The following is an 11,004-nucleotide window of genomic DNA, read 5'->3' as shown; positions in this document are numbered from 1 at the left end:
GTAGACTAGTAGACAAGTAGACAAGTAGGTAGGTAGGTAGGGTGTGTGGTGTGGTACCTACCTATGTAGGTACCTAGGTTGTGGTAGAGCTTGGCGGACTTGGGTTGGAACAGGTCCACGGCTGTCCACCCGCTGGGACCTTGGACTCCAATTGATTATAATATAAAGTCGGAGGTATAGGTACAGTTCCCTAACCTTGGAAGCCATCAAGGACAAAATAGACACTTGACTGGCACACTCATGACACTCTCTGCCTGTCGACTCCACATAGGTAACCTACTGCACTCTCCATGGTACATGCCAGGTCATGTCACCAAACTAGTCCAGAACATCGCCTTCTAGTGCCAGACTCGATCTGAGCTGTCCCCTGGGTCTAGCTGGTACTAGTACATACATAGTGTATGTAGGTACATATTCAACTCAGTTCCTGTGCCGTACCGGTACCCCATGGTGACTGGTCCCCGGTAGGTATATCCCTGTCCCAACCAACGACCATGCAGTTGATCGATCCCCATGGACCGCACGCCTTCAAGACTTCAAAGTTGCCCGCCAGCTCTCTGGTGAAACCAAGACTCGACACAGACCGGGTCGCCGTCGTTCGCTTTAGGGACCGGTAGGCATTCACTCACATTGGCAAACGCTGCACAGAGGCCCAGCCGCCCAATGAGACAGGCGCAGCATGACCCAGCATTACATTTGTTCAGCCAGCCATTGGTTTTCTCTCCAGACACAGGCGTACCTAGCTGGGTAGATGGACGGACGTTCCAAGGCTCCAAGGCTCCAAGGTTCCCAAGGTTGTGGTTTTGGCGTGCTTGGTTGGCAGGACATTTCAACACCACACCACCTCCCCGAGGTCCAGGGTTGCTGGGCACCTCCAGTGGGCATGGATCACCTGGGTGTGCCGGGGCAGGTCCACTGGTCCACTGGTCCACTGGGTACAAAGTATACTACAATATACACATTGTTGGCGGTTCACTAGGTCTACCGGTACTGGGTCCCCTGTGTACTGCCCGTGCCAAGTGGCTGTTTGTATCTCCCGGAATGGTACAAGTATCTCCCGTATTCGTATGTACCAAACTTTGCATTCACTTCTCCGATGCAAATCCAGATTTCCAGATTCTAGCCGACCATCCCTCTAGCCTCGATACCGCACAAGCAATCCCTGTCCATGTGATGCGCCGCCGACGCCAAAGCACCCTTTCTGGCAGCGTCGGCGTGGTTTGTTACTCTACCAGGTACGTAAACAGGTTGAGGTTGCGCCAACTCCGCTCATAGGTACCAGTAGCGACTGTTGCCCTGTCGAGTGCGCGTGGAGATAGATGCCTGCCACCAGCCAGGATGCGGCTGCGCACAAAGCATCCAACGTAGAGTAGTAAAAGCTTCACGCTACTGTGCGACCCGTCGACGTCTTCGGCGATCCTGATCCTAGATCATCGCCTGCTTTAGCGCGGGAGGCCGACAATCTTTGCACCTGTGCTGCCGAGCACTCCTATTTCAACTGCGTGTGGCGAAAAGGCGGAAAGTAGATGCAGACTTGAAATCGATAGTCCAACAGCTGGATCAGTCAATGGCTGTGGAATTTTTGCTGTACACTTCGTCGACCACGTTAATGCAGTAGGTGAGGAAGACCAGCTCCTTGTTGGCCTAGGTATTTCAGTCTGTACTTTGGACCCTTGAGCAACAGGTACCGGTACGGTACCCTTTTGTGGATCCTCAGAGGCTGCTCGAGTAGGGCTCGCGAGCAAAAAGAATCTTACACCTCGAGGATTTTGGTCAAATCGCTGTCGATTAGGCTCTGTGACTTGAAGCTCTTTCAAAGAATTGGCAATCAGCTGATGAGCTCAGCCATTCTGACCGTTCAGCACCTGGCCCTTGGCCACCCGGTTCCTCGCATTCACAGGCGTAGCGAAGCCAAAATTCAGGGGCTTCATGGGTCCATGGGTCACTTGGACCCAATGCTCATAATCCAGAGGCGGATCCGACAGCGTTTTGAGGCTCCCTGTGGTAATGGGACAGGCCATCTTCACGTTCCCCGTGTACGTAGAGGTCTTGCCGATGTGTCCCATTTCGAGTTCCACATGTGGGCGATGAATGCCCCACGGCATGTGCTATACCGGTAACCTGCATTGGCTCCGAATCAACAAACCTTTCATCCGTCGTTAAACCTCACCTCAATTTCACAAATTACGTCTTTTGTTGAGCTTCCGTACCCATCGAAATCCGGACCCTATCTTGTCAGACTTCAGAAGATTGACCAATTACAGGTAGCAGTCTCGCAGGTGTACCTACTGCCGCCTTCTTGATTCCCATACTCTGAGCCATCTTGATGCTTGCCAATAGCACATCGCGGAAGGCATCCAAAGCGCCGCATGTAAATATTTCTTTGCGCAATCCGCTTGCAGAGCAATGTACCCGTCATTTACTTAGACAAGCTGCTTCTGTCCGAAGCTGGGGCTCGAGATTACCCTTTAGCCGGCTCAATCGTAGTCGGCATTTGCGTGCTGAGCCAGGTTACGACAACCACCTACCGAGTTCCTCATGTGGGCCTATCGTCAATTACTGCCTAAGCACACAATCCCAGGTATCTCTTTGTAAATCCATGCCCCCACCGACAGAGTGAATGTCCTGCACTTAGCCTCCTCCTGGTGGGACATCAGCCAGTATAACTATTCATCCCTCCTAGGTACTTGCGAGGGCTCAACAACTCTCATCTCCCTACCTTTCATCAGTTCAGGTACAAGAGCATGCGTTGGACGATTGCTTTGCCTTCCTTGGGCCTTGTTGCCCCGACTAAAGCTCTGATCAGGTTTGGTTGTTCTCAACTTGTAGTTGACCGACTGGATCCCCTGGTAGAACCTGGAAATGCTCCTTCCGCACATCTTCACCAGATTATCGGTGGCAACTCCTTTCTTCCTAACATGGACCCTTCTGTACATGACCCTGCGAACCTTTCTACTTGCACAACCTGCCAACCCGCAGACGATTTCTCCAACTACTGGACAGCTTCACTATATTTTCGTGCACGCAACGGGACCTACAGACGGGTCCCTCAGAAAGCAAATACCGGCTTCGAAGGGCAAAATGGCGGCATGACAGTTTACTACATGCAGAATCAGCTAGCCGACTACCAGCAGCAGGCCAAGGTCAAAGCATTTCAACCAGTCAGTCAGATGACAATTGGGTATCAATTTTGCTATGTACTGACTGGAAATAGGGCTTCAGGATGGCATGTCTCATCTGCAATACTGAGACATCTATTGGAAAATACTGACACATCTATAGCTCGTTGGTGCGCCGACGGCATCGACCAAGCCAGAGGCTGACAAATATCCTCAGCTCACTTACACCTGTCTGCAAAACATGGGTACTCGATTCCCAGAGACTAAGAGCTTTCCGAAAAAGCCTTGTCCTTCGGGTATCATGGTCAATTTGAGATTTCCTACCTGCTGGGATGGAAAAAACCTTGATTCACCCGATCACATGTCTCACGTAGTATGTTCCTCCTGATTATCTGTACCAGGAACTGCTTTTGAGAAAGTTGTGGTCTGACTAACTTGTAACAGACTTACCCAGTCTCCGGTACTTTCGAGTCTCAAGGTCCATGTCCGTCATCTCATCCGGTTCGTGTGCCACAGGTGATGTACGAAGTCATCTACGAGACCGGGGCCTTCAACGATCCCTCAATATGGCCTGAAGATGGTAGCCAACCGTTTGTCTACTCCTTTGGTGATAAGACGGGGTTTGGAAACCATGGAGATTACTTGTTCGGCTGGAAAGACGATGCATTGCAGAAGATCATGGACGAAGAGTGTTATGTAAACTGTTCGAGCATGCGAACTCAAAGTATCGAGCAGATGAACGCTTGTAGCGTTAGCCGGAAGGTTGTTGAGGACATTGGTGACGATGACTGTAAGCATCCATGTATGGCATCTTAGCCCAACACTAATTGACATGCCTAGGGATTACTGTGCTCCCTGGCCAGGCGCAAACTGTGTAACTTTTTGTAACACATGGGACTAGTCACACACCTGTTCCATGATCTCGACAGTGGCCCTTTGGAATCGTTCTTATCTTGTAGTCTCGCATGTTCTCGCGCTTTTCTTATTATCCTGACTGCTTTCTTGATGTGAAACTATCATAGCGGAATAATTCAATAACACATTGGTATACTCACATGCAGTGCCATTATATCTTTGCAACTCAATAGATATGCTTGAATTATGTTCACCCAAAACTCTAGTATAGTCTCGAATGTGCACTGCTTTGCGGACCCGGTGTGTTCACTATGTGAGAGGAACCGGGGGCCTCTAATATACTTCGCCGAAAAGTCCCTCAGCGCGCTCAAAGTCCTGAAATTGCCATCTGAAGCCATTCGACTACTCATCGCAACGACAACAGTAGAAGCCAGGCTTGAGAATTGCGTAAACATAACGCCGACAGCGCTCCATCACCGTATCTGATATCTCACGCTTGTTTTCAAAAATATCTTGTCCAGAAATTCTGTATCATTAATACGTAAGCTAGAAAGGGGCGATCGTATGTCCTCTTCTCCTGTTTTCGCCGCCCCATTTCAGCCTGATACACGGAATCTGACCTCCTCCTCTCGTGCATCCGTCACTCCGTCTCGTAAAATTGTATTATTTGCAAGTGCAAATGTATTTTCGTAGGTTGAATGGTATTGTGTCCGGAAAGGCCCGTCATCACGTCTACTGGGCCACGGGGTGCGCGTTTGCGACCACTCAGGTCTATTTTCGGAAACCCAGCAGTGTTCAGCAATGACGATGCGTAAGATTTCTTGTTCGTCGAAACATGGCGGCTGTATTGTCGATCTTGTTATCAAGTGCGAGCGATTGTCTCTTTCTTCACGGTTGGGTTCCAGGTAAACTTCGTGAATATGGAACTCGCTCAAAGGAATCTCGTCTTGCGAATCTTCAACAAGTACTGTGATCAAGCCCCTCAACTGAAGATCGATTTCATCAGCATACCGACCTCGATACCCCCTCCTCCGACAGCCATCGAGTGCATATTCGAGCGCCCGGATGGCTATGCGTTGTGCTGTCGCGAGACTTGGGTAGATACCGAGCATGTCGAATGATTCTGTTCCGTTGCTGGAAAAGCTGGGGTTCCGCAGATGGATGACCTGGAAATTCCTTCCTCGCATGGGCGGTGAGATGGGCTCGTTGACATTGTTGGAAAAGGACATCAAGGCGTTGATTGACCACAGGATGGGGAGACAGGATGAGAATATGTTGATAATGTACGAGAATTGAAATCACGAGTTTGTATTAACGGAGCAGTGTTTGTTTTCATGTCGATGGTTGTGTAGCGTTTGCTGCTGGTCAACTCAAACAACAAACAGTGATTTCCCACTTTTGTGTATTACAGAGCTTGCATCCTGAGAGAAACAATGCAGATGACATGGAGAATGAGTACCCATTGAATAGAGTGCAATTTCTCAGGACGCTTTGGCTTTTCCAAGTGTACGAAGGCTGTCGACATTGGCTACTGCTTGTCTCTGAATACCCACAACACGCTCCAGCAGACTGATCACCAATTGCACCAACCCCAGTATGAATCTCAACAAATAGTCCTTCCAATTGAGTATTGGCTTGAGTCCACGCATGAACTTTGCGTCGACCACCTCCCACGGGACCTCTCCGCCTAGCCGCATTCCTACGGCGAGCCCACTTCTACACCCATCTTCATGGAAGCCATATCCTGTCCAGGCACCCGCATACCAGATACCCTGTTCGCCTTGAATCTTCCCTAGCTTTTCCTGGGCGTTCACCATACGGGCATTATAGAGAGGATGACGATATTCGTATGTGGCCTGGGTAAGCGCAGGTGAAGGAAGTTGTTCCGGGTTCAGTGTGACCAGTACGTCAGAGAAGATTGAGGTGGGTATATGTTGGAGAATGTTCATGTTGTATGTTAGAGAGACGTTTTGAAGAGATCCTGACGGAGATGTGGCGGAGGGAGCGGGTGAAGAAGTGGTCAAATAATTCCAAGCGGACCAAGCAGTGCGGCGCTTTGGCATGAACTAAAAGTCGTCAGCAATGATGATACAGGGTGACGTAGATACTGTAACATACTGAAAGATCCGAGTGAAGGTATGCAGTATTTGGCGTCGTTTTGAAAGCGTCCAAGATGTCGCCTTCCTCAGAAGTAGCCGCATCTCCTAGAAGCTGGCGCGCTTGATCGCCATGACACGCTAAAATGACTTGATCAAACACTTCGGTCTTGCGATGAGAATTTTCCATCAGACTGAGTTCCACTTTGCCATTCCTTCTTTCAATCCTGTCCACATTCGTGCCGAGGTGAATGTTTGCATTACGACACTCGTTCATTACAGCATCAATGTAGGTATTCGCGCCATTTGCAACCGTCAACCAGGGTGGTCTTTCGGACACGGTGCTCAATAAGTGGTGATTCCACATGAACCTCACGAGGGCCAGCGCGGGAAATTGTAGGGCGCATTTGTCGGCTCCTGTGCTCCATACAGATGCTGTCATTGGAATGAGGTAGTCGTCACGGAATGCATTTGAATAGCCCTCTTTCTGGAGATATTCGCCAATACTCATCTCGGCAGCTGCTATAGCGGCAGTTGAGCCAGGAAGGGTTTGGAGCAGATCCAGCGCGAACTGGTTAAAGCGAACAATGTCGAAGATCATCCGCCAGAAGGTGGGCTTGAGGACATTCTTGGGCTGAGCAAAAAGAGATGCGGCAGAAGTGCCTGACCATTCGAATGCGCCAGCATCACGAGAAATGCCAAACGTCATCTCTGATGATATTGTCTTGACACCAAGTGCTGTGAGGAATTGAATGAAGTTGGCTAGCTCGATTAGCATGTTATTCTTCACTTGCATGACCTCTGAGGATACGCACGATAGGTAGCGGTGTTGAGTACGATGAAACCGGTGTCCACGGGCGTATTCTGACCATTGTGTGTCCACGTCACTGTGTTGGTGTGACCTCCCAACCGGTCTGCCTTTTCAAAGACGTGGACTTGATGATGGGTGTTGCGCAAAGAATAGAGTGCGCTGAGGCCGGATATTCCGGTGCCGACAATGGCTATGCGATTCCTTTCCATGCTTCGAATGGTACCGGTAGCGAGCTAGTGCAGATGTGCAGATGTTGTGTACCGGTAGTGATTGGCGTACAGAACGGGCGCTTGACAGAGGCTGTCACGACACCAGCACGAGAGACGGAGCGACATTGCTGTGAAGTTTCGGAATGATGAGGTCATCGAATCGGAAGCGAGCCTTGATGTGTGTAGTGCGCAGACACGGGGTTACTAGAGTAGAATTACTCCATGGAGTTGACTGGCTGCAATGTACAGACTCACAGAGTCGGGAGCAAAATGGTGTCGCGAAGACCATTCTGTTACTATGCTTGGTTGAATATTCCAGACCGCCAGAGACGGACCAGTCTGACTCCGCTCAGAGCACGGAAGAGAGTGAAGGCGGCAGTCCAGGACCAGAGCGGGCGGCTTAGGTTAGGAAAGTTAGGGCAGGCACATTAGGTAAGATGACAATGCACGTGACCCAAAGTGCGCATGATTCATTGATTGATGTTCCAGTCCATCGCTTGATGCTCAAGGTTTTTGCACGTGACACATGGTGACATGACTGCGCCTTGGCACTGCCTAATGCCTAGTAGTATCCCCCACTGGACAAGTGCCCGCCAGTAACATAGTTGCCTACTACATTATTACCTCCGTACATGCTGTGTAGTTGCGTTGCGTTGCCTGCTAGGGTCTCGGGGCTCGGGACTTGGAACCGTGGGCATTCACCTCAGCCGTCGCATCCTTGCTTGTACACATCTACCACCACACACACACACACAACCACAACACGCTTCCATCACTCAACCTGCGCAACACAACGACACGGCAAGTCCATGCATCCGTAGCCCCAATCGTATTACGAACACGGCAGGATCCTGGCGGGCCATCTCGCATAGTCGGTCGACCCCAACCGCCCATCACAAGACCACACCCACATTCGAACAACCTCATGGCCACTCTCATCGATGCCGACGCAGGTACTGAGCGCTTCGGCGGCTATGAGGCCGAACTCAAGCTGGTACAGGCAGATCTGAGCCAGCAGCTGGAGCAGATCAAGGAGGCGACGGGCGAGGCGCGCAAAGCAGCTATTAGCAAGGCGGAGCGGGCGCTGGAGGAGGCCGAGGAACTGGTGAGCGCCCGCCATGCACGATAGGCATCACGTCACGACATGACCAGTGGGACGCTGACGGCAACTTGCCAGATCGGCCAGATGCGCCTCGAAAAATCAAACATCCCCGCCAATCTCAAGTCGCAGTACAATGCGCGCTTTCGCAACTTCGAGCACGACCTGGATACGACCAAGCGCAAGCTCGAGACGTACACCAATGACCGTAGCAAGCTCTTTGGCCACCGCTATACCGACAACCCAGATACGGATGCCCAGCTTGAGCAGCGCCAGCAGCTGCTCTCAGGTACCGACCGGCTGAACCGCTCGTCAGGGCGTCTACGCGAGTCACAACGCATTGCCCTTGAGACGGAGCAGATTGGCGCTGGCACCCTGAGCGACCTGCACCGCCAGCGCGAGCAAATCACCAACACACGCGAACGCCTGCTGGAGAGTGAGAGCTACACAGACCGCAGCATCAAGACGCTGCGCGGCATGGCACGACGGTGCGTTCTCGTTCCTGCTTGCCTTCCATCTTCTTTCCGTCTTCCCCCCTTGTTGATGCATTCTGCTAGATGGTCACCTCTTTGATCCGCAATCACCTTTCTTCCTGCTTTGCTGACCACTCCCTTCACAGCATGGCCACCAATCGCATCATCACCATTGCCATCATCACCGTCTTGGTTCTCCTCATCATTGCCGTGATTTACAGCAAATTCAGGTGATTATGCACCCATCATCGTCGTTGCTTCGTGGTTTGGCGTCTGGAGTACATTGCGGGAGGCGTAGGAAGTCGCGGCCACTGGCCCCTTCAAACCCAATTGGGTCGTAATGCATTCGTGGGCACATTTTCAAAGCTGCGTTCCCGAAGCTTCGCAATCCAATAGTCTTTCCGTCCCTCACATGGTCATTGGTTGCAGTTGCCGGAACATATTCATCGTTACAAGAGTGACACTTTGAAATTGAATGGCTTCCTGAGGAACCTTTACTGGGCCATTCTCACCTCTGCAAGTGACGCCAACAAAGTCGCTGTTCACCTGACCGTGACCCCATTCATTCGCTGCCGCTCTTGGACTCTACTGCTACCTCTTGTTACTATACCTATGATGCTTTTCAACTAGCGCCTGTGACGTCATGATAAACAAATATTTGGCACCTGTCCACCGTGGAGAAGCCTTGGGCAGCTGGCAGCGAAGAACAGCCGGATTATTTCAACACTTGCTTTCTACATTCCGGGCCCCTCGCCATGGGTCGCAGAGACCGGCTCGTCAGCATCTCCATCACGCGCGCCATCTTCCCGACTCAGCCTGCACATGATGATGAAGGACCGCGTCTCGGTCTGTTCGCACGTATCTGGGCTTTCTTTGCCATCTTCAGTCTACCCCTTGTTAGGTATCGAGCATCCCTATTCGAGAGGCTGAGAAGCGATGCATGGGAAATGGAAGAAGAAGAATACCTGGAGAGTTTCCGGAGTTCAACCAAGAGCAAGCGAACGGATCTTGTGGCCGTCGGGGACTTGGGCTACTCGGGCTCAGTAGGCACTGATATCGAATTCGTCAAACGTATGACTAACGTTGAACAGACTTTCTTTACCACTCCCAACTCCAAGTATCTGATCAAATCGCTGCCCCGCAAGTTCGAGCAGACGTTCTTTCGCGATCGCCTCCTCGAGCCCTATGTCGAACACATGCTGTCTAACAAGGATTCCCTTCTCGTAAGAATCACCGACCTTCTCTGCAGCCGTACATGTACCATCGGTACTGCGATCGGCGCCGCGCCCAGTCATCACATAGTCATGGAGAACATACTGTATGGAAAGTCGAGTGGCAGCAAGATCCAGCAGGAGCAGTGGGAAACTTACGACCTCAAACCCAACGACTACTTCTATCCTGAGAGGGATGTCGCTGGGGGCAGGCTAGCTCCGGAAAGCGTCAAGGACCGACTGATTGACGTTTTCAAAGACAAGATCAAGGTCACCATAGACCAGAAGGAGAATCTCATGGCCCAACTTGTACGAGACTCGCATACTCTGCAAGCCAGTAATGCAGTCGACTACTCTTTGTTTCTCGTCCGCTACCCAGCAAATCTTGGCTCAATCGGCTCAATCGATGACGGCTGCGTGGGGAATCCTCCAGGACGTGGTTCCTCGTGGCGCAAGGGCGTCGTCTCGAGAGATGGAAAGTGGGTCTATCGCGCTGTTGTCCTAGACTTCTTCTGGGCTAAAGATGCCCTACAAGCGCAGATGCTCACTGGACTGGTGAAGTTGTTCAACACTCTTACATTCGGCAAGGATTATGGGCCAATGAGTATCACGACTTCGAGCGATGAGTATCGACAAAGGTTCCTCGGCATGGTTGATGACATGGTCGAAGTACCGGATAGTGCTGGGCAGCCGTCGGGCAAAGTACGAGTTACAACACCGAAAAGTAGTGAGCAGGTATGAGGCCGAAGACTTGAGTAGCAATGTAGATGCCCACTACAATCCAAATCATAATATACGTTGTTGCCTTCTAAACTACCCGTCTTTTCAGGAGAAGCGGTTCGCTTTTGTCGCAGTATGTAGTAGGTAGCGTGCAGGACGTGACTATTGCTCCTTGCATGGACGCTTTCATGACCAGTTTGTATTCATGAAAATCAGAAGTTCGTGGATCATCTCAGAAGCATAGGAAAGGGTCTACTTTGCTCGATCTTCCTCTTACTCGCTTTATAATGATTCATCTCCACTGCTATCACGATATCACCCAACCGCAAGTCAGCTGACGTGCGTTCCCAAATGACCTTTGTAGAATGGACCATTGTGCACGATGCAAAGTGCCGCGATGGCGGTGAAGGA

The 11,004-nt window shown here is 51.0% G+C and overlaps 8 protein-coding genes across 8 annotated transcripts; 5 read left to right on the top strand and 3 right to left on the bottom strand.

Moving 5' to 3' along the window:
- Nucleotides 1-240: 240 nt before the first annotated feature.
- Nucleotides 241-1,275, top strand: IAQ61_008857 (uncharacterized protein; the record flags this gene model as incomplete). The annotated part of the gene is made up of 2 exons (XM_066098157.1): nucleotides 241-271; nucleotides 572-1,275. 2 exons carry the CDS (start codon nucleotides 241-243, stop codon nucleotides 1,273-1,275), a joined length of 735 nt encoding a protein of 244 aa, XP_065951796.1.
- A 167-nt stretch (nucleotides 1,276-1,442) lies between these two features.
- On the bottom strand, nucleotides 1,443-2,322 carry IAQ61_008856 (uncharacterized protein; the record flags this gene model as incomplete). Its single annotated transcript, XM_066098156.1, has 2 exons — nucleotides 1,443-1,832; nucleotides 2,263-2,322. The coding sequence occupies 2 exons, from the start codon at nucleotides 2,320-2,322 to the stop codon at nucleotides 1,443-1,445; spliced, it is 450 nt and encodes a 149-aa protein (XP_065951795.1).
- Nucleotides 2,323-2,744: 422 nt separating this feature from the next.
- Nucleotides 2,745-3,323, top strand: IAQ61_008855 (uncharacterized protein; the record flags this gene model as incomplete). Its single annotated transcript, XM_066098155.1, has 1 exon — nucleotides 2,745-3,323. The coding sequence occupies one exon, from the start codon at nucleotides 2,745-2,747 to the stop codon at nucleotides 3,321-3,323; it is 579 nt and encodes a 192-aa protein (XP_065951794.1).
- Nucleotides 3,324-3,360: 37 nt separating this feature from the next.
- Nucleotides 3,361-3,935, top strand: IAQ61_008854 (uncharacterized protein; the record flags this gene model as incomplete). The annotated part of the gene is made up of 2 exons (XM_066098154.1): nucleotides 3,361-3,489; nucleotides 3,564-3,935. The coding sequence occupies 2 exons, from the start codon at nucleotides 3,361-3,363 to the stop codon at nucleotides 3,933-3,935; spliced, it is 501 nt and encodes a 166-aa protein (XP_065951793.1).
- A 635-nt stretch (nucleotides 3,936-4,570) lies between these two features.
- Nucleotides 4,571-5,203, bottom strand: IAQ61_008853 (uncharacterized protein; the record flags this gene model as incomplete). Its single annotated transcript, XM_003836447.1, has 1 exon — nucleotides 4,571-5,203. The coding sequence occupies one exon, from the start codon at nucleotides 5,201-5,203 to the stop codon at nucleotides 4,571-4,573; it is 633 nt and encodes a 210-aa protein (XP_003836495.1).
- A 252-nt stretch (nucleotides 5,204-5,455) lies between these two features.
- IAQ61_008852 (uncharacterized protein) lies at nucleotides 5,456-7,090 on the bottom strand (the record flags this gene model as incomplete). Its single annotated transcript, XM_003836446.1, has 3 exons — nucleotides 5,456-6,040; nucleotides 6,093-6,832; nucleotides 6,886-7,090. The coding sequence occupies 3 exons, from the start codon at nucleotides 7,088-7,090 to the stop codon at nucleotides 5,456-5,458; spliced, it is 1,530 nt and encodes a 509-aa protein (XP_003836494.1).
- A 384-nt stretch (nucleotides 7,091-7,474) lies between these two features.
- IAQ61_008851 (uncharacterized protein) lies at nucleotides 7,475-9,003 on the top strand (the record flags this gene model as incomplete). Its single annotated transcript, XM_066098153.1, has 3 exons — nucleotides 7,475-8,195; nucleotides 8,268-8,681; nucleotides 8,809-9,003. Exons 1-3 carry the CDS (start codon nucleotides 8,016-8,018, stop codon nucleotides 9,001-9,003), a joined length of 789 nt encoding a protein of 262 aa, XP_065951792.1. The 5' UTR covers nucleotides 7,475-8,015.
- A 414-nt stretch (nucleotides 9,004-9,417) lies between these two features.
- IAQ61_008850 (uncharacterized protein) lies at nucleotides 9,418-10,614 on the top strand (the record flags this gene model as incomplete). Its single annotated transcript, XM_066098152.1, has 2 exons — nucleotides 9,418-9,705; nucleotides 9,754-10,614. 2 exons carry the CDS (start codon nucleotides 9,418-9,420, stop codon nucleotides 10,612-10,614), a joined length of 1,149 nt encoding a protein of 382 aa, XP_065951791.1.
- Nucleotides 10,615-11,004: the final 390 nt, after the last annotated feature.

This window comes from Plenodomus lingam, assembly GCF_022343315.1.
Source record: "Plenodomus lingam strain CAN1 chromosome Unknown contig_5, whole genome shotgun sequence".
NCBI classification, from domain to species: Eukaryota; Fungi; Ascomycota; class Dothideomycetes; order Pleosporales; family Leptosphaeriaceae; genus Plenodomus; species Plenodomus lingam.
This window is presented reverse-complemented; position numbering and strand designations above follow the sequence as displayed.